Genomic DNA, 25,924 nt, shown 5'->3' on the forward strand with positions numbered 1-25,924 from the left:
TATGATATACATATAAGCAAACCAAGTTGGGTGATGCATTAGATTTCTTCTCTCAGTACTCTGTTCATACAATACTTCTTTTCTTCTTTCAAAAATATCATATGCTCTTTCACTTCAGGGATCTCCAAACATCATGTTTAAAATAATTTTCCTGTTTGGAAATCTCCCAAGTTAAAATGAAACCCACATAGGACCCAGGTATAACTCTCCTCAGTGTCTTTCTAAAGCAATTCAAGTCAGACTACTACACTGATACATACATGACCATGTTAATTGTAGTACAATTCATAATTGCCAACTCTAAAACCAACCTATATGTCTGTCAACAGACAAATACATAAAGAAAATGTTGGACATACACAATGAAATTTTACTCAGCCATAAAGAATAACAAAATTGTATTATTTTCAGAAAAATGCACAGAACTAAAGAATAGTATCCTACTGACACGTACAAAGAGGAAATAGAAGAAAGTGGGATAGAATGCAGAGGGAAAAACACCAAATGATGTGTGATGTATGTTTGTATTACATTGAATCTATGATATAATTACAATGTACCAATAAAAGTATAAAAATAAATTTATAAATTTTAAAATAAAATAATTTTCTTAGGAAACACTTAGATATTATTTGTGAGATTATAAATTAGTCCAATCACCATGGTTAACAGAATAAAGATTCCTCAAAAGACTAGTAATGGACCCATCTATACAACTCCTCAGTATCTTTCCAAAAGAATTAAAGTCTGAATACTATAGTGATATGTGAATGAACAAGTTTATAACAGCTCAATTCACAAGAGCCAAGGTATAGAATCAACCTGGGTATCTGGCAACAGATGAATGGATAAAGAAAATGTGATATGTATATATATAATGTGTGTGTGTGTGTGTGTGTGTATACACACATATATGAGATTTACTCAATCATAAAGAAAGATAAAATTATGCCATCTGAAGGAAAATGGATGAAACTGGAGAACATCATGCTAAATGAAATAAACCAGATTCAGAAAATCAATGGTCATATATTACCTCTGATATGTGGAATATAGAGAAGAAGAAAAAGAAAATGTACCTCCTTAAAATCAGGACAAAGTATACCAGTAGAGTAGGGAAAGGGCATAAAAGGAGGGGAAAAAGAGGTATGAGGAAGGAAGTAAACCAAATACAGTTATGTGCACAGATGAAAGTATCAATATAAATCACGCCATCATGTACAATTATATTGCACCAATAATTTTTCTAAAGAAAGAATTAACCCAATGTAGGGTTCTGAACTAAGATTCAGATGTGGCAGATGCAATCAAAGTAAAAAGAAAGGAAAGGAGGAAGGGACAAAAGAAGGGGAAAGTCGAGAATTTTCCCTAACCCAACAGCTTCTCCTTTTGCCTGGTGAATTTCTACTCATCTTCAGATCCAAGCTTAAATATCATCTCTTTAGAGAGACTTTCCTTAGCTGCACTAAGCCTCAAATGGGTTGACTATAGTTTTATAGAATGAATAACTAGTCTAAAAATGCATAGGGAATAAGATAACAGGCTGTGAGAGCTGAAGCAGAGGAAGGCTGAAGGGACTGTGATGGGCATATAAGCAAAGAGATAAAGACCAAAGAGGCTAAGTGTATTTAATCAGGGATCTCCAGAGACAAAGAACCAACAGGATAGCTACTACTAGAACTAGAGAAAGAAATAGACATTATACATAAATATGAATATGTATTTATAATATATATGTGCATACATAGAGACCTCTAGAAATATATTTATCTATCAAATCAAAAGAGAAAATTTTTAAATTAGCTCACATGTCTATGGGGGAGTTCTAAAAGCTTCCATCTCTAAGGAGGAGATCCAGGGAATCCAGTGGTGTAATTCAGCCCAAGCCTAAGGGCCTGAGAATCAGGTCTGTGGTATAAATCTCAGTCTAAGAGCAAGAGAATATAAGATATCCCAATATAGTAGTGAACCAGAAAACAAGAAGGGCATTTCTCTTTTCTCTGTCTTTTGTTCTGCTCAGTTCCTCAGGGAATTGTAGGATGCCAACTCATATTGGGAAAGGTGACCTTCTTTACCAAATGTATTTATTCAATGCTATTCCCATTCAGAAATGTCTCAGAGACACACCCAAAAGTAATGCTTTATCTATGAACCCTGTTTTCTAGGGTCTTGTTTTCTAGTCCAGTTAGGACATAAAATTAACCATCACCATAAGGAATTCAATTTTTAGAGAGGAGAATAAAAGCATATAGATAGAAGTAAGTGAATCACATTAATGATGGAATACTCTAAAATCCATCTAGAGTAAATATCTAGATTCATGGGGGAAAAAATATCTAGAATGAACAGTCTTGTCCTCCAAAATGATTTTCTAAAACTTCCTGCACTGGGAACCACACTTTCAACACATGAGCTTTGGGGGACATGCGAAAACTAAACCATAATAGTCTGGAATGCAAGTATTCCTTGTCATTCTTATAAATGTCCAGTATAATTTCTCTTTAACAGCTACATTAATATAGGAGACAATTTGTGTATTTATTCCCTGCTGTTTCCCCACTCCCTAGAATAATAAGAGGCCTTGAATTCATTCCCCAGCACCAAAAGTAAATAAGGGAAAAAATTTTAAATAAATTAGTTCTCACTTTGCTGTCTCCACCAATCCTGAACAACTGTACCATGATTCTTACCCAATCATAATAAAGTGTACTTCTCTAACCTCTCCCTGCTTTTAAAGGCAACTTGTAATTTTCAATAAATTCTGTCTTTGTTTCTCTGCTTGGAGGCATTGCCAAAGCTTTGCAAAAGCTTTACCTTACTTTGGTAAGTAACAAATTAAACTCAGCTTTGCCATATTAGCAGATTGTATTGGTTATATTTGGGAATAGAGTTTTAGAGAGCCTTGTGCTAAAGATTCCACTCAATTCAATATATTGCATAATAATAGCACTGGTGTAAGCTTCAGAGTCTCACAAAGGGTAGTCTCACAGTTGCATCAGTCCAGGAACCTTAAGCTTTGGTGTCCTCACTAGGTTATTTATAGTCCACTAAAAGTTCCTATTAGTCTAGATACAATTTACTGGTGCAGGTCTTCTTTTAACATGAGTTATCTTGTCTACAAACACAGATGATACATTTCCCGCATCAGTTATCAGGATAATGAAGGAAGACAGATGGCTAAAAGTCAAACTCCACACAGACATGAAAATGGTTTAGTAACCTTTTACCAATGATGTCCAATAAGAAACACTTTTTAAATATGAAGAAATATAGCTGGACAACATGGTAGTATATACCTGTAATCCCAGTACTTGTGAGGCTGAGACAGGAAGATCACAGGTTCAAAGACAGCCTCACCAATGTAGCAAGATGTTCAACAACCTAACAAAACCATGCTTCAAAACAAAAAAATTGGGCTTAAGGTCTATCTCAGAGGTAGAATTCCCCTGTGTTCGATCTCCAGTACAAAAAAAAAGTCAAAGAAATCCAATGCAAAGATAAACATATTCCTGTGAGCTGGTATGTGTTATGAAAGAAGAAACATCATAAAATAAAATAAATGAGGCCCCATAATAAGTGTAAATGGAGTAAACTCCATTAGAACTTCCTCCACAAAAGAGTATCAAAACTATGATTTCTCAAGCATGAAGACAACAACTGCACTGAAAGATAATGCGAAACAATTTCTATACCAGCATCTATAGTTAAAGTGAATATTTTACATGTCTCAAGCATACAGACCTCAATATATTTTAACTTCTTTTCCTTTATATTAGAATCACTCCCTAATGCTTAACCCTAGGAACTATTCATTCTGAATGAAGATCAATACAGGAAAGTTTCTTCTTATGTAAACAACAAAATCAAATAAAGGAGCCCCCTCTCTATCCTTTATTGTTTGTTATTTCCTTTTCTCTCAGAGCAAATTCCCTCAGACAGACTGCTTTGTCTCAGTGGAAAATTCGAACAAAATTAATATGTTCTTGCAATATCATTAAATTTCTCAATAGATTGTATATCATTAAGTCTGTGTATTATCCAACCTTCATAATGTTTTCTACCACCAATCCCCAACAGGCAGGGAACACAACCACCATATTTTGATTTAGAAGCTGAGGCTGATTCTCATCCATTATCCAAACATTTTTTCCTTCTCTACCTTCACTTGGACCCTTATTTTATTAATATTAATAGCTTATGAGCAAGTTCCTTTCTCAAACTGAGAAGTAGATATATTTGCATTCAGAGACTATGTCTTGATTATCTTTTTATCTATTTATCCATAGTGCTTTGCATTCCCAGTGATATGTTTCAGCTTAGGGACGTAAACCCTAAGGTCATCACTAAACATAAAAAATAATACTTCTTACATATAAGCAATATAACATGCGAGGAGATTGGAGAATACCAGCCAGAGAACAATGAATGCCCTGTTATCACTGAGGAGAAGTTTACAATATAGCTAAAGTCAGGTAATAAAGATTGTCTTCTGGCCTTATGTTTCCCATTATCAATAAAGGCAGGTAGTTATGGTCAGATAGAGAGTGTTCTGAAGCACTCATGTATTAATGTTCAGGGTTGATATAGTTAAGTCATAAGAGATATAATCTCATAAATCCATTACAATAAATTTATCTGATGGTAACCTGGCCTGTGGGGTGCAGCTCAAGAAAGTGGATCCATAGAACTGTGGCCCTGGGGATTGTGCGTGTGTCTTTGCATTCCCATGGGGATTGTGCGTGTGTCTTTGCATTCCCATGCTTGCTTGCTTGCTTTCTGGTTCTCTCTACTCCTAGTCTCTATGACATGAGAAGCAAAGCTGTGTGCTCTGAATCCTTTCTCTTGGCTTCCTGCTGCCATGCTCTGAGCATAAGACTCTATTCTCACAAGGACTGAGCCTTGAGATCTCCCCAAAACTGTGAGAAAATATATCTTTCTTCCTCTAAATTGTGTGGTCAGGGCTTTTGGATTACAGCAGTGAGAATGCTGACTGAAACAAAGTATATTTAGGAAACCTGATAAACCCGAAGACCTAATTCACATCAACAGGAATATTGTAGAATTATGTCCAAGGCATCATGGTAAGGACTGAAAATTCAAGATGAATTTGAGAGACAATCTTTGCCCTCAGGAAGCACACAGCCTGCCTTCTATTTCTTCAGAAGCCAATAGAGTACCTAACCCTCAGTTGTCTAAAAATCTTTGTTAGGTTGCAATTCTTTACTTCAAGTAAAAGTTGAAAGTAGTGTGGATAAGCTACTAACTCAATACTAAATAAAATATAAATAGTTTAAATTATTACTAGAATCATTGTGGCTGTTAAAAAATAGAAATCATAAAATATCTATTTTCAGTCCACCATGGAATTAAACTAGAAAAAAATAATATAATGGTATCTGGAAAAATCCCCAACACTTGGGGGTTATAAAACAGACTTCTAAATAACATATGAGTTGAACAAGAAACTTCAGGAGAAATTAATATATTTTGAACTACGTGAAATGAAAATGCAACCAAAATTTGTGGGATATAGTACAAAGGAGCAAAACAGAATTGGGGAAATGTCATATTTTCAACAAAGGACAATGGAACATCTACCAGCAAAAAATAAACTAGTCTCAAATCTCAAACCCTTAACAAAATTAATTCAAAGTAGGTCAAAGTAGGTAATATGCTCAAGTGGAAAGTCAAAAGTATAAAACTTCTAGAAGATTAGATAGGTAAGTCCATTTTCTATTACTAACACAATACAATAGACCAAGTTACAAAAAAAAATTGGGGCTCATGTTTCTGGTCCAAGGTTGGACATACCTTTATTTATTTATTTATTTATTTATTTATTTATTTATTTGTAGTACTGGGGTTCCTGGAAACCTTTCTACCCCCAGGCTACATTCCCAGACCTATTTTATACTTTTTATTTGGAAACAGGGTCTCCTAAACCAGCATGGCTGGCTTTGAACCTGCGCGATCCTCCTGTCTCCACCTCCCAAGCGCGGGGATTACAACTGTGCGCCACCACACCCAGCTGGACATGCCTTTTGATGGCCTTCTTGTTCTCAGAGGCTTGTAGCAGTGCAGGATTATTACATGGTGAGAGCCAAGAGAACAGCCAAGTTGGCTTTTATAGCAGATCCACTCCTGGGATAACTCATTCACCCATTAGCCACATAAGTGGGTTAATCCATTCATGGTCACAAGTCCTAATCACCTCTAAAATATCCCATGTTGCCCCACCTCTTAAAATCTTATAATGAGAATTAAATTTTAATATGAGTTTCAGAAGAGACAAACTATATTTTAAACCATAACAATAGAAGAAAACATAGGTGACTTTGGTTATGATTATAACTTTATAGATATAACACCAAAGGTACAATCCAAGAAAGAAATAATTGATAATCTGGACTTTATGAAAATCAAAACCTCCGATTCATGAAAGATATTGTCAAGAGCATGAGAAGATATGCCACAAGCTTCGAGGAAATATGTGCAAAGGATCTAGCTGATAAATAAAAACTGTTATCCAAAATACACAAAGAACCCTTAAAAGTCCACAATAAAAAAATAACCTGGCTAATAAATGGACCAAATATCTGAAAAGACCTATCACCAAAGACATTCAATATCATGATATTAATATCATGATATTATTAGAGAATTGCAAATTACAATGACATACCACAAAAGACCTATTAGAAATGTTGGTAAGGATGTCAAACAACAGAAACTCTCGTGTACTAATGAGAATGCAGACTATCATAGCCATTTTGAATCTCCTACAAGCACATGCTTACCATCTGAGGCAGCCATCATGCTCCTTTGTATTTATCCAAATGTGTTGAAAACTTATAACCACGTACAAATCTGCACCCCAGTGTTTATAGCAGCTTTATTCATAATTGACAAAACATAAAAGCATCCAAGATGTCCATCAGTAGATGAATGAATAAATAAACTATGGTATATCCAGGCAAGGATATATTGTTCTGAACTAAAAATAATGAGTTATCAAGACTTAAGAAGACATGAAGGAATCTAAAATGCATATTGCTAAGTGAAAGACACCAATATTAAAAGCCTACAAAACTATTTGATTCCAACTCCATCATACTTGGAAAAGACAAAAGCCCATGGAGATACTTAGAGGACTAATGACTGCTAGAAATGAGTAGGTTTGAATGGATGAATAAACAGAGCACAGAGGATTTTTTAGGGCAGTGAAATTCATCTGCCTGATATTTTAATAATAATGAATACATTTCCTCAAATATTGTCAAAACTCATCACATATACAAAACAATAAGTGAATACTCAGGTAAACATAGACTTTGGGTAATAGTAATGTCACCACATAGGTTCATCGATAGTAACAAATGTACTATTTATACCATTATTTGTTATCATTATTAATAACAATTTACCATTATTTGTATCTGGTGTGGAATTTGATAACAGGTGAACCTGTGAATACATGGAGGTAAGGGACATATGGGAAATTTCTGTACCTACTCTTCAATTTTTCTGTACACTTAAAACTGCTCTTAAACATAAGGACCATTTTAAATGCCTCATGCTCTTTATAAAGTTAAATTTAAAAGAATATTGCTTAGGACTGACTGTTGACACAGCATCATCATCAACTGGGAAACACAATAAAAAGAAAGACAAATTCCAAGGAGTATTGAGCAGGAGCTGTGGTTTGAATGTTGAAATTTAATTTCCGATGCAGTAGTTTTGGAAAGTGGGACCTACTAGGAGGCGTTTAGATCATGAGGGCTCCACTTTCATAAATGTACCAATGTCCCCATAAAAAGACTCACTCTCTTCCTTCCACCCTCAGCTATGTTGAAACGCTGCAAGATGGTTCTCATCATATCCAAGATGTTACACCATAATCTTGGACTTTCCAGCTTCCAGAATCATGAAAAGTAAATCACTGGTTATTATAAATTACCTAGTCTATGGCACTTTGTTATAGCAGTACAAAGCAAAGATAGGCAAGGATTTTGTTGATGGAATAAGATGAAAACTAGGAAAAATAAAACAAAAATTTTCTAATTCCAAGCTATACTGCTTAAACATTACTCTAAGTTATCTATAAATTTCAATTTAAAAAGTAATGGCAAACCACTAACATCAAACAATTTATACAACATGTTGTTCTTGGTCAAAGGTCTGAGATGGCAAAAGAGACAAAGAAAAATTCTAGGCTGACAAAAATCACTAAAATGTATAAGCATAATATCTTTCTGGCTTCTCATTCTTGTTGATAATGAGAGATAAAAAAATTGATGCAAATATATAAGATAAAGTGAACTATACATATGGAAGCTTGACAAATATATTTCATAAAAATTAGAAATTGTTTCCTATAAATTTTCCTGAAAGATAAAAATATTTAGATGCTTCCATTTGGAAACTGCTGATCCATTCACTTTTCCTGCTGAATCAATGCATGAGGGATTGGTTTCCCAATTTCATCCTGTTCTGACCTAGTTTTCCCTGTTTACCATGTAATAATACTGCTCACCATCATCTCAATTCCCTGTGTATCACATTCCCTACTTCCTCCTCCTATGCTGACCAGTGCGGTATCTGCAGCTGACCTTTTTCTGATATTCTGTGGTTCAACTCCCTGTAGCCTCCCAGAAATCAAGCTCCCTAGATCTCCAGAAGCTGATACAATTACACACTACAAAAGAGCTCAATTCTGTTCTTTGGATTCTTAGGGAGAGCATCTTTTACCTTCTATTCATGGTTTCTAGGAAACTTGTATCCCTTCTCTTTCAGATGGAATATTTCCTCTAATGGACTCTGTCTTTCTTGTCTCACAGTTTATTTTTTAAAGATCACAAATCCAGCTCATGAATTCCTAGCAAGCCAATTACCTTCAGAGAGTATGTCGATGATCTTGAAAGTAAAGAGTAATATTAAATCCTCTAAGTCATTCTATGCACGCAAAATATTAAAGGATTAAACTTTAACTTTCAGGCTCACAGACATCCTTATTTCCAAGTCAACACTAGTGCAGTTCATCAAGATCGAGTTCCATTTTATTTTTATGTTACTGTGCAATTTACTATTTCTTCCTGACATTTCACTGCTTCATGTCAGTGAGTCATCACTATGGATTAAGTGCAATGAAAAAATACCAAAGAGATGGAAGACACATTCCACACCACCACAGGTAGTAAAATGAAATTATTACAAATGAAATAATAGTTATTCCTCAGATCTTCAAAATTCCATAAACAAAATTCATTAGTGGTTCTTTTTCCATTTATTTATCATAACCCCTTTGTGGTATAAATAAAGCAGACATTTCTCCCCTTTTCACAGTATGAAAATCAAGAGAAAGTAGGTATCCCAAAGTTTCACAACAAAACATGTTCTAGACAAGGCACAAGGACTCCAGATCACGCCCCAGCTATTACAGTGCTCATGCATGAAAACAAAGCAATAAAACAAGAATAATTTTAACTTTATATTAATATGCATGCATGCACATTAGCAAAGATGAAATATGATAAAGGTATTGATTAGAGCTGCTTACGAATGATAGAGAAAGAGCCACATGTGGTGGTGCACACCTGTAATCCCAGATAGTGGGAAGCTAAGACAGGAAGATCACAGGTTTGCAGCCAGTCTTAGCAACTTAGTGAAGCCCTCAACAACTTATGAGATCCTAATTCAAAATAAAAAATAAAATAGGACAGAGAGTATAGTTCAAAGGTAAAATGCCCCTGGTTTCAACCATAATACCAAAAAAAAAAGATTGATACAAGAAGACTTTTTGAAAGAGAAAGCTGGATACTGAAGAGCCCAGCTACAGAAACTAAGCTAAAAGAGCAGCCGAGTATGCATTAAATACACTGGTAAACACATGGATATATCTAAATAGGTATTGATAACTAAGTAAAACAATGATGTAATAATTTTTTTATTTTTTGTTTTTGGTGGTACTGAGGTTCCTGGAAGCTCTTCTACCTCCGGGCTACACTCCCAGACCTATTTTTACTTTTTTTTTTTTTTTTATTTGGAAACAGGGTCTCCTAAACCAGCACGCGCGGCTGGCTTCGAACCTGTGCGATCCTCCTGTCTCTGCCTCCCAAGCACGGGGATTACAAGCGTGCGCCACCACGCCCGACTTATAATGTAATAATTAAAAGGAAAGTTAAAACACAACACGATAATAATATGAAAAATACAAGGTAAACAACTTTCTTATGTTATTTGAAAGAAAGTTTATCAGCTTTTAGAATTTAAGTCAAATACTGATGCTAAAACTTAAGAGTAATCAATTAACAGAAAATCTTTCCAAAAGTAAAGGTAATTCCATAGATTAAAGACAAAAATCTCAGTTAATGCAACAGATAACCGAATAGAAAAAGAGAAAAAAAAAACAAAAGCATTTAAAAAGTGAGAAGTAAGACATTCTGAATTAAAAAAAACACAATTAGTCACAACAAACATAAAGAGATTATACTAGCCAGTTTAAAGAGATACTCATAATCTATTAGCTCTTTATAAAATAAGCATCTAGAGTATAATAATCTAGAGTTACATGAAGCAAAAGGATAGAAACATAAATACTAGGTACACATTAACTATACTAAAGGTAATTTAAGTATATTAGTATCAGACAAAATAGACCTTAAACGTAAAAAGCATTAGGTAGCCGGGAGTGGTGGCGCACGCTTGTAATCCCTGCGCTTGGGAGGCGGAGACAGGAGGATCGCGTAGGTTCGAAGCCAGCCGCGCGCATGCTGGTTTAGGAGACCCCGTTTCCAAATAAAAATGTAAAAATAGGTCTGGGAGTGTAGCCCGGAAGTAAAAGGGCTTCCAGGAACCCCAGTACCACCAAAAAAAAAAAAAAAGCATTAGGTACAAAAATGTTACAAAATAATGTTAATGAAATCTCCCATAAAGTGCAACAAAAAAATAAAATCTCAAAATATCTGTATTTTAAGAATGGGGTTATGAAAATAATCCATGTAATTAGTGAGAGAATAGGAGAAAAAATTTAAATGAAGACTAGTCCAATAGTTAGTTACAATATCAGAATTAGAGTTTCAGAAAGTGAGAAAATAGTTTCCAAAGCATGTAGGGATGGGGGAAATCATTACTAAAAACAATCAAAACAGAATACATGTTTTTTTTCAGCTTGACTAGTACCATCCAGATTCATTCTAAGGTATATCACCAGAAAGTTTTAGAACCCTGGGACAGAAGATACATGAAAGTCCAGGAAAGAAATAAATATAGGTCACATGTAAAGTATCAGAAATCGCTTGGCTTCAAACGCCTCTTGAACGGGATTACTAGAAGGTAGAGTTCAATGGCCCCATGACTTTTAAAATTCTGAAGAAAAAGTATCCCAGCCAGTATTATAGCAAGCTAAACTATCAATCAGAGGAGAAAGAAAACTGAATAAAGCTTTATTTAAGAATGTGATGGGGACATAATGCCTCTTCTATCAATGTAATGAGGGGAGATTTGAACAACAGAGAGTTTAGTGGTTTCATCCATGGTAAGAACATAGAATTCTACACAAATGATAAAGCAGAGAGTTACCAACTCTTGAAAATAGAGTTGGAGAAAGGAAAAGTAATCAGAGTATGGTTCAGCTAGGAAGAGTATATTTGTGGTCATAATAATATAAACATCCAATATTTATTGAGCTATATAGATAAAATATCTGCATTATGAGAATGGGGTGATGGACATGATGCATGTAATTAGTGAGAACAGGTTTTTTAAAAGTCGAAACTAAAATTTCATCTTCTACAGGGAGAAGTCAAAAAAAAGGCCTAAAGTTGAAATACCAAGAAGGAAGATATATAGTTATTTTTTTGGTGACATGGAAGCAAATAATAAAAGAAGCCCTTAGGCAATTTGAAAGTTGTTGCCTCTAGGCTTTGATCTCTTTAAAATTAAGACTGGCAATTATTCTTCAAAGAGGTTTTACCCATTGATACTCTTTGAGCAATACATGAAAATGCCTTCTCTCATATTTCACTTTGTCATTTTATGTCCTGTAAGGATCAGGGGTTAAGCCACAGTAATTCATGAAAGAATTTTACTGGCATAAACTGCTCGGAAAGATAAAGGGGGAAGGAGAAGCAGATAAGCCTCCCGACTATAATACAGGTCTGTCACCACAACTTAGTGAGGCCCTATTTCAAATAAAAAATAAAACTTAGAGCTGCAGGTGTAGCTCAGAGGTAGAATGCCCTTGAGTTCAATCCCCAGTACCACATCCAAAAGGCAATTCAAGAATTGCTCTTTCATGAATGTTTCTTCACCTTAACATAACTCTAGCACTGCGACAATATGTATCTGGAGAAGAAGGGTCAAAAGATATGTGGAAGCTGGGCGTGGTGGTGCACACTTTTTTTTTTTTTGGGGTGGTACTGGGAGTGGGACCCAGGGGCTTTTTTACCTCCGGGCTACACTCCCAGACCTATTTTATACTTTATTTGGAAACAGGTCTCACTAAGTTGCTGAGAGCCTCACTAAGTAGCTGAGGCTGGCTTCTAACCTGTGCGATCCTCCTGTTTCAGCCTCCCAAGTACTAGGATTACAAGCATGCACCACCATGCCTGGTTCTGGTGTACATTTATAATCCCAACATTCGAGAGGCTGAGACAGGAGGATCAAGGTTCACAGACATCCTCAGCTCTCAGCTACTTAGGCCCTCGGCAACTCAATGAGATCCTGTTTCAAAATAAAGAATAAAAAATGGGACTGGGAGTGTAGCTTGGAGGTCAAAAGCCCCAGGGTTTCATCCCTAGAGTTGCAAAAAATTAAAGATCTATAGATGAGTAGTTTTAAAATGATACTGTTTGTCAAAGAAAAGACATCTACTTCATCATCCTTTAACCTATCATATGGTTTGTGAACTGTATTTGACTCCAAATTCTACTATTTTTCTCCTCTATCATCTCCAACTACAACCTTCAACCACAGTCATTTTCCTAGCAATTAGCAATTTCAACCAGAAATCACAGAGAAGAGTGCGGGGTGGGTGAGAATCAATTTCAAGTAATCAAATAAAACTTATGGCAGGTATTTAGAAGGATAAAAGTTGAAAGTAAAAGTTATTTGTTATCATCTGTGCAATTCATTTATCCTGATCTTTTCAAAACACAATTCATAGTACTAGAAAACGAACCCCTTCGAAAAAAAAAAAAAACCTTACCTCATCCACATTTTCAAAGGCATTGATGATGTCATAAGGTAAACAAGACAGGAGATCAATCACAAACCAAGTTTTTAGATAGTTCATCCTTATGAGCTTAGGGTCAGAAATGACCTCTCCGCCAGGCCCCACAAAAGTTGTGTGAAAATTTAAAACAATATCAACCAGGAAAATAACGTCCACCACACTGTCCAGCACCAGCCAGGCTATATTGTTCTGCTTCGTTTTAAAGGAAACGTTGTAAGGAACCATAATGGCGGTGTAGAAGGTAAGAATTAAAATCACCCAATCCCAAGTAGTTTTAAAAGCACAATAGTGTAAAATAATGTGTGGTGGCGTCTTTGGCGCTTCTTGTTTGTACTGAGGGAGGATATCTGATCCCAGCTGAAGAACCTAAAAGAGAGAAAATGTATATATAAATGGCTTGGATGTCTCTGCACAGTTGGTAATGAACTTGAACATACTGATCATCAAACTACCGCGTATTTTATAGACTTTTAGTGATGCATTATAGTCTCACGTCATAATGAATTCATAGTGACAATCAGCAAGGCCCTGATGATTAGCACAGCAGTAGTTTGTGTTACAGCCTGCTTTTCTTTTTTCTTTTTTCTTTTTCTTTTTCTTCCTTACAGCAGGACTTAAGGAGTTATGTGTTTCCTGCTAGATGCAAATTCTCTTTAGGAAGAAAAAAATGCTAAATATTCCAATTTGTTTCTCCAGACCTTTTGGACAAATGGGAAAACTTAAGCACAAGATTATATGAGCTTTAATTTATTCTGATTGGATCCAATTAAAGAAAGAGAAAAGGCAGAAAATAGAACAAAAGTAGAAGTTTGGGCAACCTGGGCCAAAACTAACACAGGACTTAGCATTGCCTTCTGGAATCTGGAACCAGGAAGTTGTGAAAAAAGAGCTGAAGAAGCGGATCAAAAACTCTGCTTATGCCATCAAGGAAGCTAGGGATAATGTCTGTGTTAAGGAGTTTGGTTAAGTGGGAACTGGTTAAGTAATGTTTCCATCGAATTTTGCAACTAATCTTATAAAATTATTCACTGTCTCTAGAACTAATGGAACCCGGGAGATATGACTCAGAAGTCAAAATCATAAATGCAGTAAATATGTAAATGTAGGAAAAATAAAATAAAAATGCTCATTAGCATGTAGCTCTGTGGGTCACATGCCACAAAGCAGGAATAAATATACAGGCATGTTTGGAAACTTGACAGAGTATCTTAAGATTTCTCTCATATATAGAAATTATATAAATGAAAACTAAGATAATCTAATAATATCTATTCTTACTATTGCCAATATTGAAAATGGTACTAATATTCTTTTTAGCTATATATTATGATTGATATCTTTAGTTGGAAGTCTTTAAGAACTATTTTTAAAAATATTTTATACATTACCTCTATCCTTGGTGTCCCAGGCATATTTTCCCCTTAAAGTTTTGTTTTACTTGTTTATAATTTTTTGTGGTACTGGAGATTGAACACAAAAGTGTTCTCCCTCCAAGCTGCACCCCTACCTCTTTTATATTTATTTATTTTTTTTTTGAGACAGGTGTCTCCCAAGGTTGGTTAGAATCTTGCTACATTTCTGAGGCTGTCCTCAATCCTGCAATCATCCCGTCTCAGCCTTTCAAGTATTGGGATTATAGGTATGTGCCACTGTACCCCACTCTCATAAGTTTTTAAATTAGGTAGCAGCAAATTATCCCAACAGGAATGTAAATTTTATGTTGAGATAGAGTATTATATTTAAGAATTGTGTATAATCATAGCTTCTCTTTTACCTTTCAACCACACATCTATCATTATCACTTTCATTTAAGCAAAACATGACAACTCCCTTAATACTCAATATTAGTAGTTCACCATCTATATCTACATGAATTATAGTTAAATACAAAGAAATAACGGTTGGGAAATAAGAAGACACCTAGTGCCGGAGGGCATTATACCTCAATGGGCCCTGGATTTCTTTGCCTTCCTGGACTCCATCTTACCTCTAAAAAATAAATAAATAAATATATTTTATAATTATATTGGTATGAAAACGAATATATTGATATCATATATCCAACTTTGTTACCTAAAAGTATTTTTTCTTCTCTATAAGTAGAAGAAAAATTAGGGGGAGAGCTTCTAAAAGTGTTGAGAGGCTTACACATTATGCTTACTGTTAATAAGCCAGCCAGTCCTGCTCAGTTCCCTGGAGAAATGTAAGACCTTTCTTCCAGAAAGAGAAATGGCTCATCCCCAAGTTCACTATGTCTGAAGTCTGGCTACACACTGGACTTACTTGGGCAGGTTTTATAGAGTACAGTATGCTCACAGTTAGACTCTCACCTCAAAGAGTAATTAAATTGGTCTTGTGTAGATTCTGAGGAAATCTTCATTTTCAAAACCTCTCCAAGCCAGGCATGATGGTACATTCTTATAATCCTAGCACTGGGGAGGCTGGAACAGGAGGGTCACAGGTTTTTTTTTTTTTGGGGGGGGGGTGGTACTGGGGTTCCTGGAAGCCCTTCTACCTCTGGGCTACACTCCCAGACCTACTTTTTATATTTTTATTTGGAAACAGAGTCTCTTAAGCCAGCAAGGCTGGCTTCGAATCTGAGCGATCCTCCTGTCTCCGCCTCCCAAGCATGGGGATTACAAGCATGCGTCACCACGCCCAGAGAAAGCAGTTAGTTTTTTATATCAGTTATTCTCCATAATAATGTAATGTTTTCTTTTATATATGAACCATTATATATGCCACCACGCCTGGCATTGGTAACAGGTTTGTAGCCAGACTCAGCAACTGAGCGAGTCCCTTTGCAACTTAGTGAGGCTCTGTTTCAAAATTAAAAAATAAATAGGGTTCAGGGTATAGCTCAGAGGTATTGCCCCCCTTGGTTCAATCTCCAGTACAGGTATAGTACCACCTGTAATGCCAGTATTTGGGAGGATAAAACTGGAGGATAACAAGTTCAAGGACAAGCTCAGCAACAGAGCAAAATTCTCAGCAACCTACCAAGACCCTATTTCCAAACAAAAAATAAAAAAGGGATGGGAATGTGACTCAGTAATAGAATGCCCCAGAGTTCAATCCCTATTACTAGAAAAAAAAAAAAAAAAGCTTTCCAGATGATGGCAATGTGCAGATTAAAGTAAAAATCTTTGGTTTTCTCTATTTCTTTGGAAATTCCCTACCCAATTCTTGAGACAGTGGCTAATGTGTAAAATTCCAAAGTGCTATATAAAGAAAAGGAAGATGTCCAGGAAGAGGAGGAGGAGGAAGAGGCTGAGGAGAGAGAGGAAGAGAAAGAGAGGAGACAAAGGAAAGAATAACCAAAATAAATAAATAAAGGCATACAAATACTGGGGCTTCGAGCTTTCTCATATGCAAAGCACCACTTTAATCTGCCACTAGTTCTTTCATAGAGCAGGGAGTAGCAACTTCCTTTCCATTATTTCATTTGCACTTTCATGAGCAATAAGCCCTGGGTAGAAAGGGATGAAATCACATTTTCTGATGTATTTTTATACCAACGCAGATACTTTCTTCCCCTCTGAGGATCTAAGAGCGTAGATGCTACAGGAGTCAGGTCCACTGTCAAAGCTCGGGTGCATCTAATTATCTCCACCCAGTGTAAATGTGAACCAGCAGGATGTCCATGCACACAGGAAATTAATTAACTGCTTACACAGAGACTAGAATCTTTGAAATTGGGAATCAGCTGCAAACTTCAGGGATCAGGTGGAATTAAAATCCAATTGTACATGTCTTGAGAAAAGTAAGAAAGCCTAAAATTCCACTGCAAAACCAGTGCCTTGACTTGAGGAAACTATCTGAGTATAATTGGAAAAATAATATTCCTGCCCTTACTTGGTGTTTCTTTTGTGTGTGCTTTTGTAACCCTAAGAGCACAAAGACTATAGGACCATAGGCCAAATTACTATTGAAAACCTTCTCTGAGCTCGAACTTCAGACCTGACAGAAAGCAGTTTTGTGTGAGAGTAAGGTTTATTAATTATGGGATGACTGCTTTAAGAAACTAGCAATAATCAAAAGGCACAGCAAAAAAATATATATTAGGTGGGAAGAAATAAGAATGAAAATTCCTCAAAAATAAAACTGAGAAGATGCCAAAGGGAAAGAACTTTTCCACTTGACCCAGGTAATAATAAATAAATCCTGAGTGGTTGGCAAGGGGGGGTTCCAAGGTAAAGGATTTTCCTCTCTGTGGTCTCCTCTGTCTTGTCCTTGTCTAGTTGTGTAACAGAGCATAGAATATCTCTCCATATGCTACAGTTAAGACCCAGAGGAATCATGACTATAAAATTTATCACAGAAACAAACTCCTACTCTTTGGCTTGATTTACAGAAAGAAATGGGCAACTCAAGGCAAAAGAGAAGGTAAGCTTCAAAACCAGATAGTACTTAAGTATTATTTTAAAAGAAAGTTGCAACTAATTGCTTCAAATCTTATGCTAATTGCATATCATCTTTTTAAATATTATGAATAGTACTAGTTAATATTCAGCTATGTTAATGTCTTTGAAAACATGTCTGTACCTTAAAGTATTAATCTTTCTCCAAGCTGACAGTGCTATTTAGAGCAGAAAAACTATAACAAGTGCCTCAGTTAGCTATGGGCTAAGAAAAACTCCAAGCTTTCTAAATGCAGGGAACATATTTTACTTCCTAATCCCCTCTAAATCAGATTTAATATTTATAACTAGTTAGTAGAGTTGCTCTGGAGTGCCTCAACTCACATTTCTCTGCTAGAGTAAGTTGATAAACATATGCATTTCATTTTCTCTTTCTCCTCTCTAGTAAGTTACCTTGGAATAGTTTCTGTGCTCAGGACAGTTTTGGCAGTGTAATTAGCATTTTTGCATATCTCATATCAGTAAGACAAATGGTAATTACAGGAGGCATGTGAGAAATACAGCTGTGCGCTGCCTCCAGTCCTACCCCCATTCCTTCTTTCTTTGGACTTGATACACTCTCTCAGAGTAACATTGTCTAGTCCAATGACTGGAAATCTACAACCTATAACTCAAACTTAAATATCCTTTCTGAGCATCAGACCCATCAATCTCGCCACCACTGTGGCATCTCCATTTGGATTTCCAACAGGCACCTTGAACTCGAACTCAGCAAAGCTGAGCTCATTATCATTGTCCCCAAACCTTCTCTTTCTCTTTAGTATTTGTCATTTTATTAACCAACAGTGCTACCCATACCAGCTGTCCCAACCAAAATCAGACAGTTGTCATCCCTTTATTTATCAGACACTCATCCCCTTGTTTCACACTCAGCTCTTCCCTATCAACAAATGTGCAGACAATACTCCTGATATGTCTGTAATCTGCCCACCACTACCACTAGAACTTCTTATATGGTTTTCCTACCTGCTCATTTTCCACAGAACCACTGGGTCAAGCAAGAGATCTTAACCATTGTTGTGCTCTACATTTCTTTGGCCATCTGGTGAAAGCTATGAAACCCTTCTTAGAATGATTTATTTAAAATGAATGCAATATAAACACAGTATGTGTTCATATATGTCACTGTCAACATAATTTACATTATGATATGAGACTATAATGCATCAATAACAGCATATTTAAAAATAAATAAAATGAATACAACAAAAACATAGGATTACAAAAAGAAAACCATTGGGACCAATCCCTCTTTGAGATTTTTTTTTCTGAGGCACAAATGTGATCATGTAATTTTCCTGGCATGAGAGACACCAACTTACTCCTCATTTTGTTCCCCACCTGTATTCAACCACACTGAAATCATACTCAACGCTCTCATGCTCTCTCATCTCTGGGATTATGCACATGTTGATATCCCTTCTTTATCTGCAGAACTCTTATTTTTCCTTCAGAGTCACTCAGCCCAGTTGTCACTTGACTTGGGTAGCCTATCCTGGAGCCCCAAGTCTGGATAAATGCTACTGCACACAGTCCTGTTGCACCCTGTCATAATATTGTTTACATTCTACTGTCGGTTTCCTCTGCATGTATCTTTCACTTCTTGATGACAAGGCTCATTTCTTATTTATCTTTATATTCTCTGCAGATATTCATATATAGGGCCAACCCCAAAGAAATGTTTGCACTAAACAGTTTAGAATAAGCAAATTGATTTGCTGCAAACACTTGTTGATGGGATAAAATCCCTACCCATTTGCTCCCAAACTTCACAATCCACAGGCAACACCTGAGATGTCATGAACCACATTCCCATTTCAAAAATTGGAGAGAATAGAAATATTTTGAACTCTCAGACTTCCACAAGCAAAAAAAATTAAATTGTCAGATAAGTATTTGTAATCTAATAACCAGAAATTTTTCTGTGGAATCATTTGGAGCAAACAATGGCCAACCCCACCGTCTGGGGAAGCAGTTAGTATCACACTTACTTCAGCTAATCTCGAGTGTTTGTGGACCACCTCTGTTTTATTCATTGGTGTAAGCTGCTGCAAAACACTTCGGCTATTTGTCAAAGCCCGTGTCAATCGGGCAAATTTTGTCCAACCTTGAAAATAAGGAAAGAAAATCTCAGTTTTTCATACATTACAAATAAGGAATCCAACATTCATGCTAATAGTATTCAAAAGATCTCAGTGACCAAATTACATTGAAAATAAATGAAGAGTATCAACTAAAGCATCTTATTTCCATGGCATCATTCTGTATTTGAAGTGTGGCTATAAAATAATGACCAACTTTTATATGTGACCTTTGCATTTTCCACATATCATTTACATACCCAAGGCAGAAAACTGTTTATAAAATGCTGTGCTCCTGCTTGCATTGTGTATTGCTTATTTTTAGGAAATAGCCCCTCGTTTCCAGTTCCCAGCATTTTCCAGCATTCCTTGCATCTAGGAACTATGTTCATATCCCCAGATCTCACCAATGGAATACAAGCAAAATTGATGAGTATCACATCTGTGCCACAAAGTAAGAAGCAAGTGTCACTTCTCCACACTTTGTCCTCCTTCTACCAGCTGGATGCAAATGAAAAGGCCCTAGGGATGGCAACCACTGAAAAAGTCTTCGGATGTGTGGAAGAATGCCATATGCCAGCCAGGATCCCTTTGCAAGATTGCTACATGAGTAAGAAATATGCTTCTATTGTGTCAATCCAATATTATTCTGATTTTATTAGCAATATTGTTGCTATTTGTTACTACAGCTAGTATTTCCCTAATAAAAAGAGTCCTATGATATATTTACAAGCAGATATGTACACATAAGAGGAAAAAAACCAATTTCAACAAATGTGACATATTATGGTTGATATCATACACTTTCTTCTTCCTTGTAACAACAAAATGTTTCTCTCTTATTAACAACTGCAATGAGATCTAAAAATTGTGTTTAGAATATCTAAAACTCTAATAATGTTTTCTGGAAGGGAATTAGCTTCTAGGGAAAAGGAATTTGAATATAATGGGAAAGAAATTTCTTCTGAGGCCTCAAATTGCCATTATTAAAATCATTAATTTCAAGGAAATGTCAATGAGATGTGAACAAATAGAAAAAAACCAGCCATATTCTGGTCCTGTCTCAATTATCTTTTCTCTAGGTATCTCAAAAGCTCTCATCTATTAAATATTCCATTAAAACTATTTGATAACTTCTATGGTATTACTCACTGATGGGGCATTTACCAAACAACTCTTTAAAAATTAAAAACTCCTACTGATACAAAGGATTGATTCTGAAGGCATGATGAAATTTCAGACAATGTAATAAGAGATAAAGAAACCCTGGACATATACCAGCCAAATACCTGTCAAATCATACATTGCTGGTGGCACTGTTTTTATGCTATTCTTTAGGCCAATTTTAAGCTTTTAAAAATTTTCCCACTCATTTGGCTCCTTCTATGCATTCAATAACTAGGTTGGGAAATAATTAAGCTTGCATCAAATGATGGAGGGTCCTTCTTTCTTCTTCATTAATGGACCTCATCTTAGTTACTAGGGTTAAAAAAAAGTTAGATTTTGGAATTATATGCAACCCTAAATCCTCTAGCATGTAATGTGCTAGAGATGCAAAGAGGTAGCAGAGATGCCACCATTTCTCCAAAATCCCAACATGTCAATGTAAAAAACAACAACATCAACAATATGAAACCTCTACCACCAACCTAGCCTCTCCTTCCTGTTCCATATCTGTGTCTATTTGCCATTGGCCACCTCTTACCAGGATGTTCTATAGATCGCTGACCTTCAACATGTCCAGGATTCCTCTCGTCATCATCTTCTCCTCCTTTGTCAACAGTATGGGTGTAATCCTTAAGATGGTGCCATTTAATTCAGATAAAAGATGATTTGTTGTCTGACATAATTAAAATTGAGGGAGAAGACTTTATGTGTGAGATATTTATGGATGAATTATAACCTGTAATGCTTAGAAGTAATTGTGTGTGTGTGTGTGTGTGTGTGTGTGTGTGTGTGTGTAAGAGAGAGAGAGTGAGTGTAGGCAATGTGAAAGGAGAATGGTGAATTTCAAGAGACAGTTTTCCTTAAACATATAACAAAAGGGAGCTCACTGCATGATAGGAGTTTTAGATATTATCTCTTATTCTTTCTGTCCCTGTTTGGCACATACTGGCAAATACTTTTTTGTTCAATGACTGAATAAATGAATGGATGAGAAAATGAGTAAAGTTAAATAGGTATTAACACAGAATCTATATTTTATGTAGTTAAAATTAAAATATAAAAAAAGATTCGTGCTCTGATTTTAACAAGCTTTGGCATAACTCATAGTAAAAAGGAAGGCTTTGGACTGGAGAAGTAGGAAGAGTATAGTAGTGGAGGCCAGAGAGAGAATACTGCAAGTAGAAAGGGTTAAAATTCTGCCTTCAGTCCCTGGGAATATTAGAGAAAACATATATCCCTTCTCTTTCTGTGCTTGGCTGATCTCACTTAACGTAATGTTCTCCAGGTCTTTCCATCTTCTTGCGAATGACATGATTTTGTTCTTATTTATAGCTGAGTAGAATTCCATTGTGTGTATTTCCCATAATTTTGCAATCCATTCGTCTGTTGATGGAGACCTAGGTTGGTTCCATGCCCAAACTAGGGATTATTAGGAATACCAGAGGGACTCCAGATAATGGAGGGGAAACCTCAACAAAGCTGAAATGGAAGGGTAGGAGACAAAGAAGGCTGAGGTTGACTAATGGAGGAGCTACATCTGAATATGTGTAAAAGTATGAATGTAGCATGGTTAACCTGGACACTCACTGTTGAGAGTGGGGAAGGGAATATGGGGGGGGGGGATAGGGCACCAAGCACAGTGTGAATGTATGCCATTTTCAATATGATCCACATAAAAATAAAAATAAATAAAAGTGCTGGAATTCTGCCTTCAGAACTGGACGTGGTTGGTGGTGAATGTCTGTAATCCCAGAACATGGGCAGCTGAGATAGAAAGATACCAGGTTAAGGCAAGTGTCTGAAACTTAGGGAGACCCTGTTTCAAAATAAAAAGGGCTGGAGGTATAGCTCAAAGGTAAAAATCCCTGGGTTTCAATCTCTAGTACCCCAAAATAATAATAATTATCATTATTATGCCTTCAGAAAGAAAATTAAGGAACTGGTAGCAGAAAACGAAAGGTAGGAAAAGAAAGAAATTCAGGTGGAAAGATTTGGAAGGTTTTTTTCTTCCTAGAGAAATCAAAGCCAAAGGCAATTGTCAAAATGAATAATCACTTAAGAGTCTTGCTATCAAAATGCCTGGAAGATGGAGAATCAATGCAAAGCCAAGGAAAACTCCATTTCCCATTTGAAGCCATGGGAGCACTAGGCGATTGAGCTGCTCAATCATCTTTTCATTTGTTTCTGGTGAGAATCTTCTTGCAGTCCCCAGTTGTAAACATGAGCAGTTTCCCCAGCCTACAATGGCACCTGGTTCTTGCCTGCACCTGTGTCATCTCAGAGAATAAAGCATTCACCCCGTCCTGATCACGCATATGCTCCACTCATGCAGAGTGAGGTAGTGTCTAGATTTTCACTATTACTAACAAGGCTATGCTAAATTTTCTTATGCCTATCCCTTTGTGCTCCTGGGTACATCTGGACTTGCATATATTTGTAGATGAAGGAGCTCATGTGATCTCTCACCAACCCCCACTGCACAGTCAAACTTTGCAAAAGTTGAGCAGCCACACTGTCTAAGTCAGAGAGAAAGAGATGCATCAGCAGTTCTAACTTTTCCCAGTGATACATTTACTGATCTCACCTTTAGAGAAACCTAGCTGGTGTGACTGATTATTCAGCACAGTTTGCTGATGTTACTTAGATGTGGTCGATACAAGGTAATATGAATAGACAGCTGAATACGAAGAGCCTAATACTTGCTCTTACGTTGTTCATGGCATTATAAGAACATTTGTTCTCCTAAAAGCTCAGGATGCCAACTCCTTCTTAATAAAAGATTAGTTTAGCTCTATTGGGTTGCAATTAACCTCTTTGTCATGGACTGCCTAATCTTAAAAATAAAAGAAAGTCACAGAGGCAGTTAAATCAATCTACTAGACTGCAACACGAGATTCTAATCTATAAGTAAAAAGCTTAGGTAAACAATTACGCTCTTAGCCAAAGAGCCTACATGGTATAATTACTCATATTTCATCTGTCATTTCCTCTCTAAAGAAAAGCATTGGCTTTCACAAGAAGAGGTTTCTGTATCTACCATTATTTTTTATTCTTTGGAAATTTTTTGTCTCAATTATTGGCAAGAACATGTCTTAACTGTTTGGCACAGGCTAGTTCCCACTGTAATTATCTTGGAAATTTTGGAATCTATTTGAAAATATTTTACAGTATAAATGGGCAGAGATGTAGGCCATCTATTTTAGAACATATAAGGATAATCAACAGAATGGATTTCTTGGCTATAACTTTCCCCTTTGTATTATTATAATGTATCAGATACCATCAGCTGATTATCTCAACAACAGCTCCAAAACCACAATACTAGGAATAACAGATAACAAGAATAATTTGCTCCCTTGAATTATCACAGTAGAACTCTATCATACTTTTGATCTGCAGTTGGTTTTGTAGGAGAAAAGGGAAACAAAGGTGACTGAAACCCCAAAATAAGGTTCCATTGGAAAAGATGAGGCAGTGTGGTGTAGAAGAGAGAATATGGGATTTGAAACCACTCAGATTCTGAGTGTCAGGCTCTCAACAGTAAAGTTCAGATAATAATGCTAAATTTCAAAATTTAGGAATGAGCAATAATATAAAATCCCTAGCATGTATTAAGAATTCCATCAAAATGATACACTTCACCTTCAATGGTTTTCTCTACTACCAATTATGGTATAACTCAAAGGTGCTGCTAGCATCACCCACTACCACTCAAAAAATCAATTTGGAATAAAATTTTGGTGATCATAGGATTTATTATGAGAAAGATTACTCTCAAATTCATTGGCTGCTATCACATGTGACAAGTACTATGCCAGATATGATTCAGAAATAAGATTCAGAATTAGTCCACTTAGTCTCTTCTTACAACCATATGTCTGAGGTTCTTGGTAAAAATATCAGTATAATTGGATGGAAGACTGATGTCAATTTTAACCAATCAGTTTTGGCAAATCTTCAAAGAACATGAGCCCCTGCTGTAATAGCTTGCGCCTTCTCACATTAAGAAGTTCAAAAACCCTTACTCTGCCATTACCTTCTGTTTTTGCCTATGTGTATACCAACCTGTCTGTTCAGAATCCTATTTTATTTTCTATATGCTATGAAAATAATCACCAAGCATGTCCTCAAAATTTTGCAAACACTCTCAAGCTAATCTGTTACAAGCATCCTCAACTTCTTGATATTTAAGCAGACTGATTCATGTCACCTACTCACCCAATTAAATCCTGATTTTGGATAAACCTAACTTAAACTTATTTCTGCACCTACATCCCTTTGACTAAAGACAGGTGGAGTAAAAGACAAAATCATTCTCATAGGTACTAGTAAAGCCATTCTTGAGAACCTCAAGAGGACCCTTGTGCTGTCCAATAGTCCTACTTCACTGTTCCCCTCTCTTAGTAACCAATACATCTCTACTCCTCTCCTCTCAGATTGTTCACCATCCTATACTCAAACCAAGAACATGGGAAGAATCCAAGAAAAACTTCCATAATACATTAACTGGCTTTGTCAAGATTCCCCTATTGTATAGCCAGGAGCATGTTCTCAATTACCCTTTTTTTATTGGAAAAAAGATAAATGTAAGTTAGAATATAATATTCCTAGAAGGATCATGAAAAGTAACTCTGGCGCCTAAAACTAAATCAAAAGCAAGTCTACTGTTTCCAAATTCAGTTCTCTAGACCTAAATTATTTCAATATTATGACATTATCATGAAACCTCACCTTATTCCCATGGTCTCCTTTACTTGACTTAAAAAGTTGAAAGAAATATTACTGCACCAGGATGTTAAGATATACTTTCCTATAGTGCTAGCTTCCAAGATATAATGATAACAATAATGATAAAAAGGCTTCATTTCTTTTGAAATTTTTATATTAAATGTACAGCTCATGTGAATAATAGAAGTAGCTCCTATACGCCATCCAGAGTTACTTATGCAATACTCTCAATAATCTGTTATGTATCTGGAAGGTATGAAGGAGTCTCAAAATAAAATTATTTTTCTAATAAATTC

At 36.0% G+C, this 25,924-nt stretch overlaps 1 protein-coding gene across 1 annotated transcript in view; it reads right to left on the bottom strand.

Moving 5' to 3' along the window:
- KCNH5 (potassium voltage-gated channel subfamily H member 5) overlaps window positions 1-25,924 on the bottom strand; it is a gene marked incomplete at both ends in the record, with an annotated part of 301,123 nt that overhangs the window by 218,124 nt on the left and 57,075 nt on the right. Inside the window, 2 exons of the mRNA XM_080708022.1 lie at window positions 13,205-13,597; window positions 19,644-19,759. Of these exons, the coding sequence (XP_080564148.1) occupies window positions 13,205-13,597; window positions 19,644-19,759 (509 nt within the window). The remainder of the gene's footprint in view (window positions 1-13,204; window positions 13,598-19,643; window positions 19,760-25,924) is intronic.

This window comes from Muscardinus avellanarius, assembly GCF_963383645.1.
Source record: "Muscardinus avellanarius genome assembly, chromosome: 12".
NCBI lineage: Eukaryota > Metazoa > Chordata > Mammalia > Rodentia > Gliridae > Muscardinus > Muscardinus avellanarius.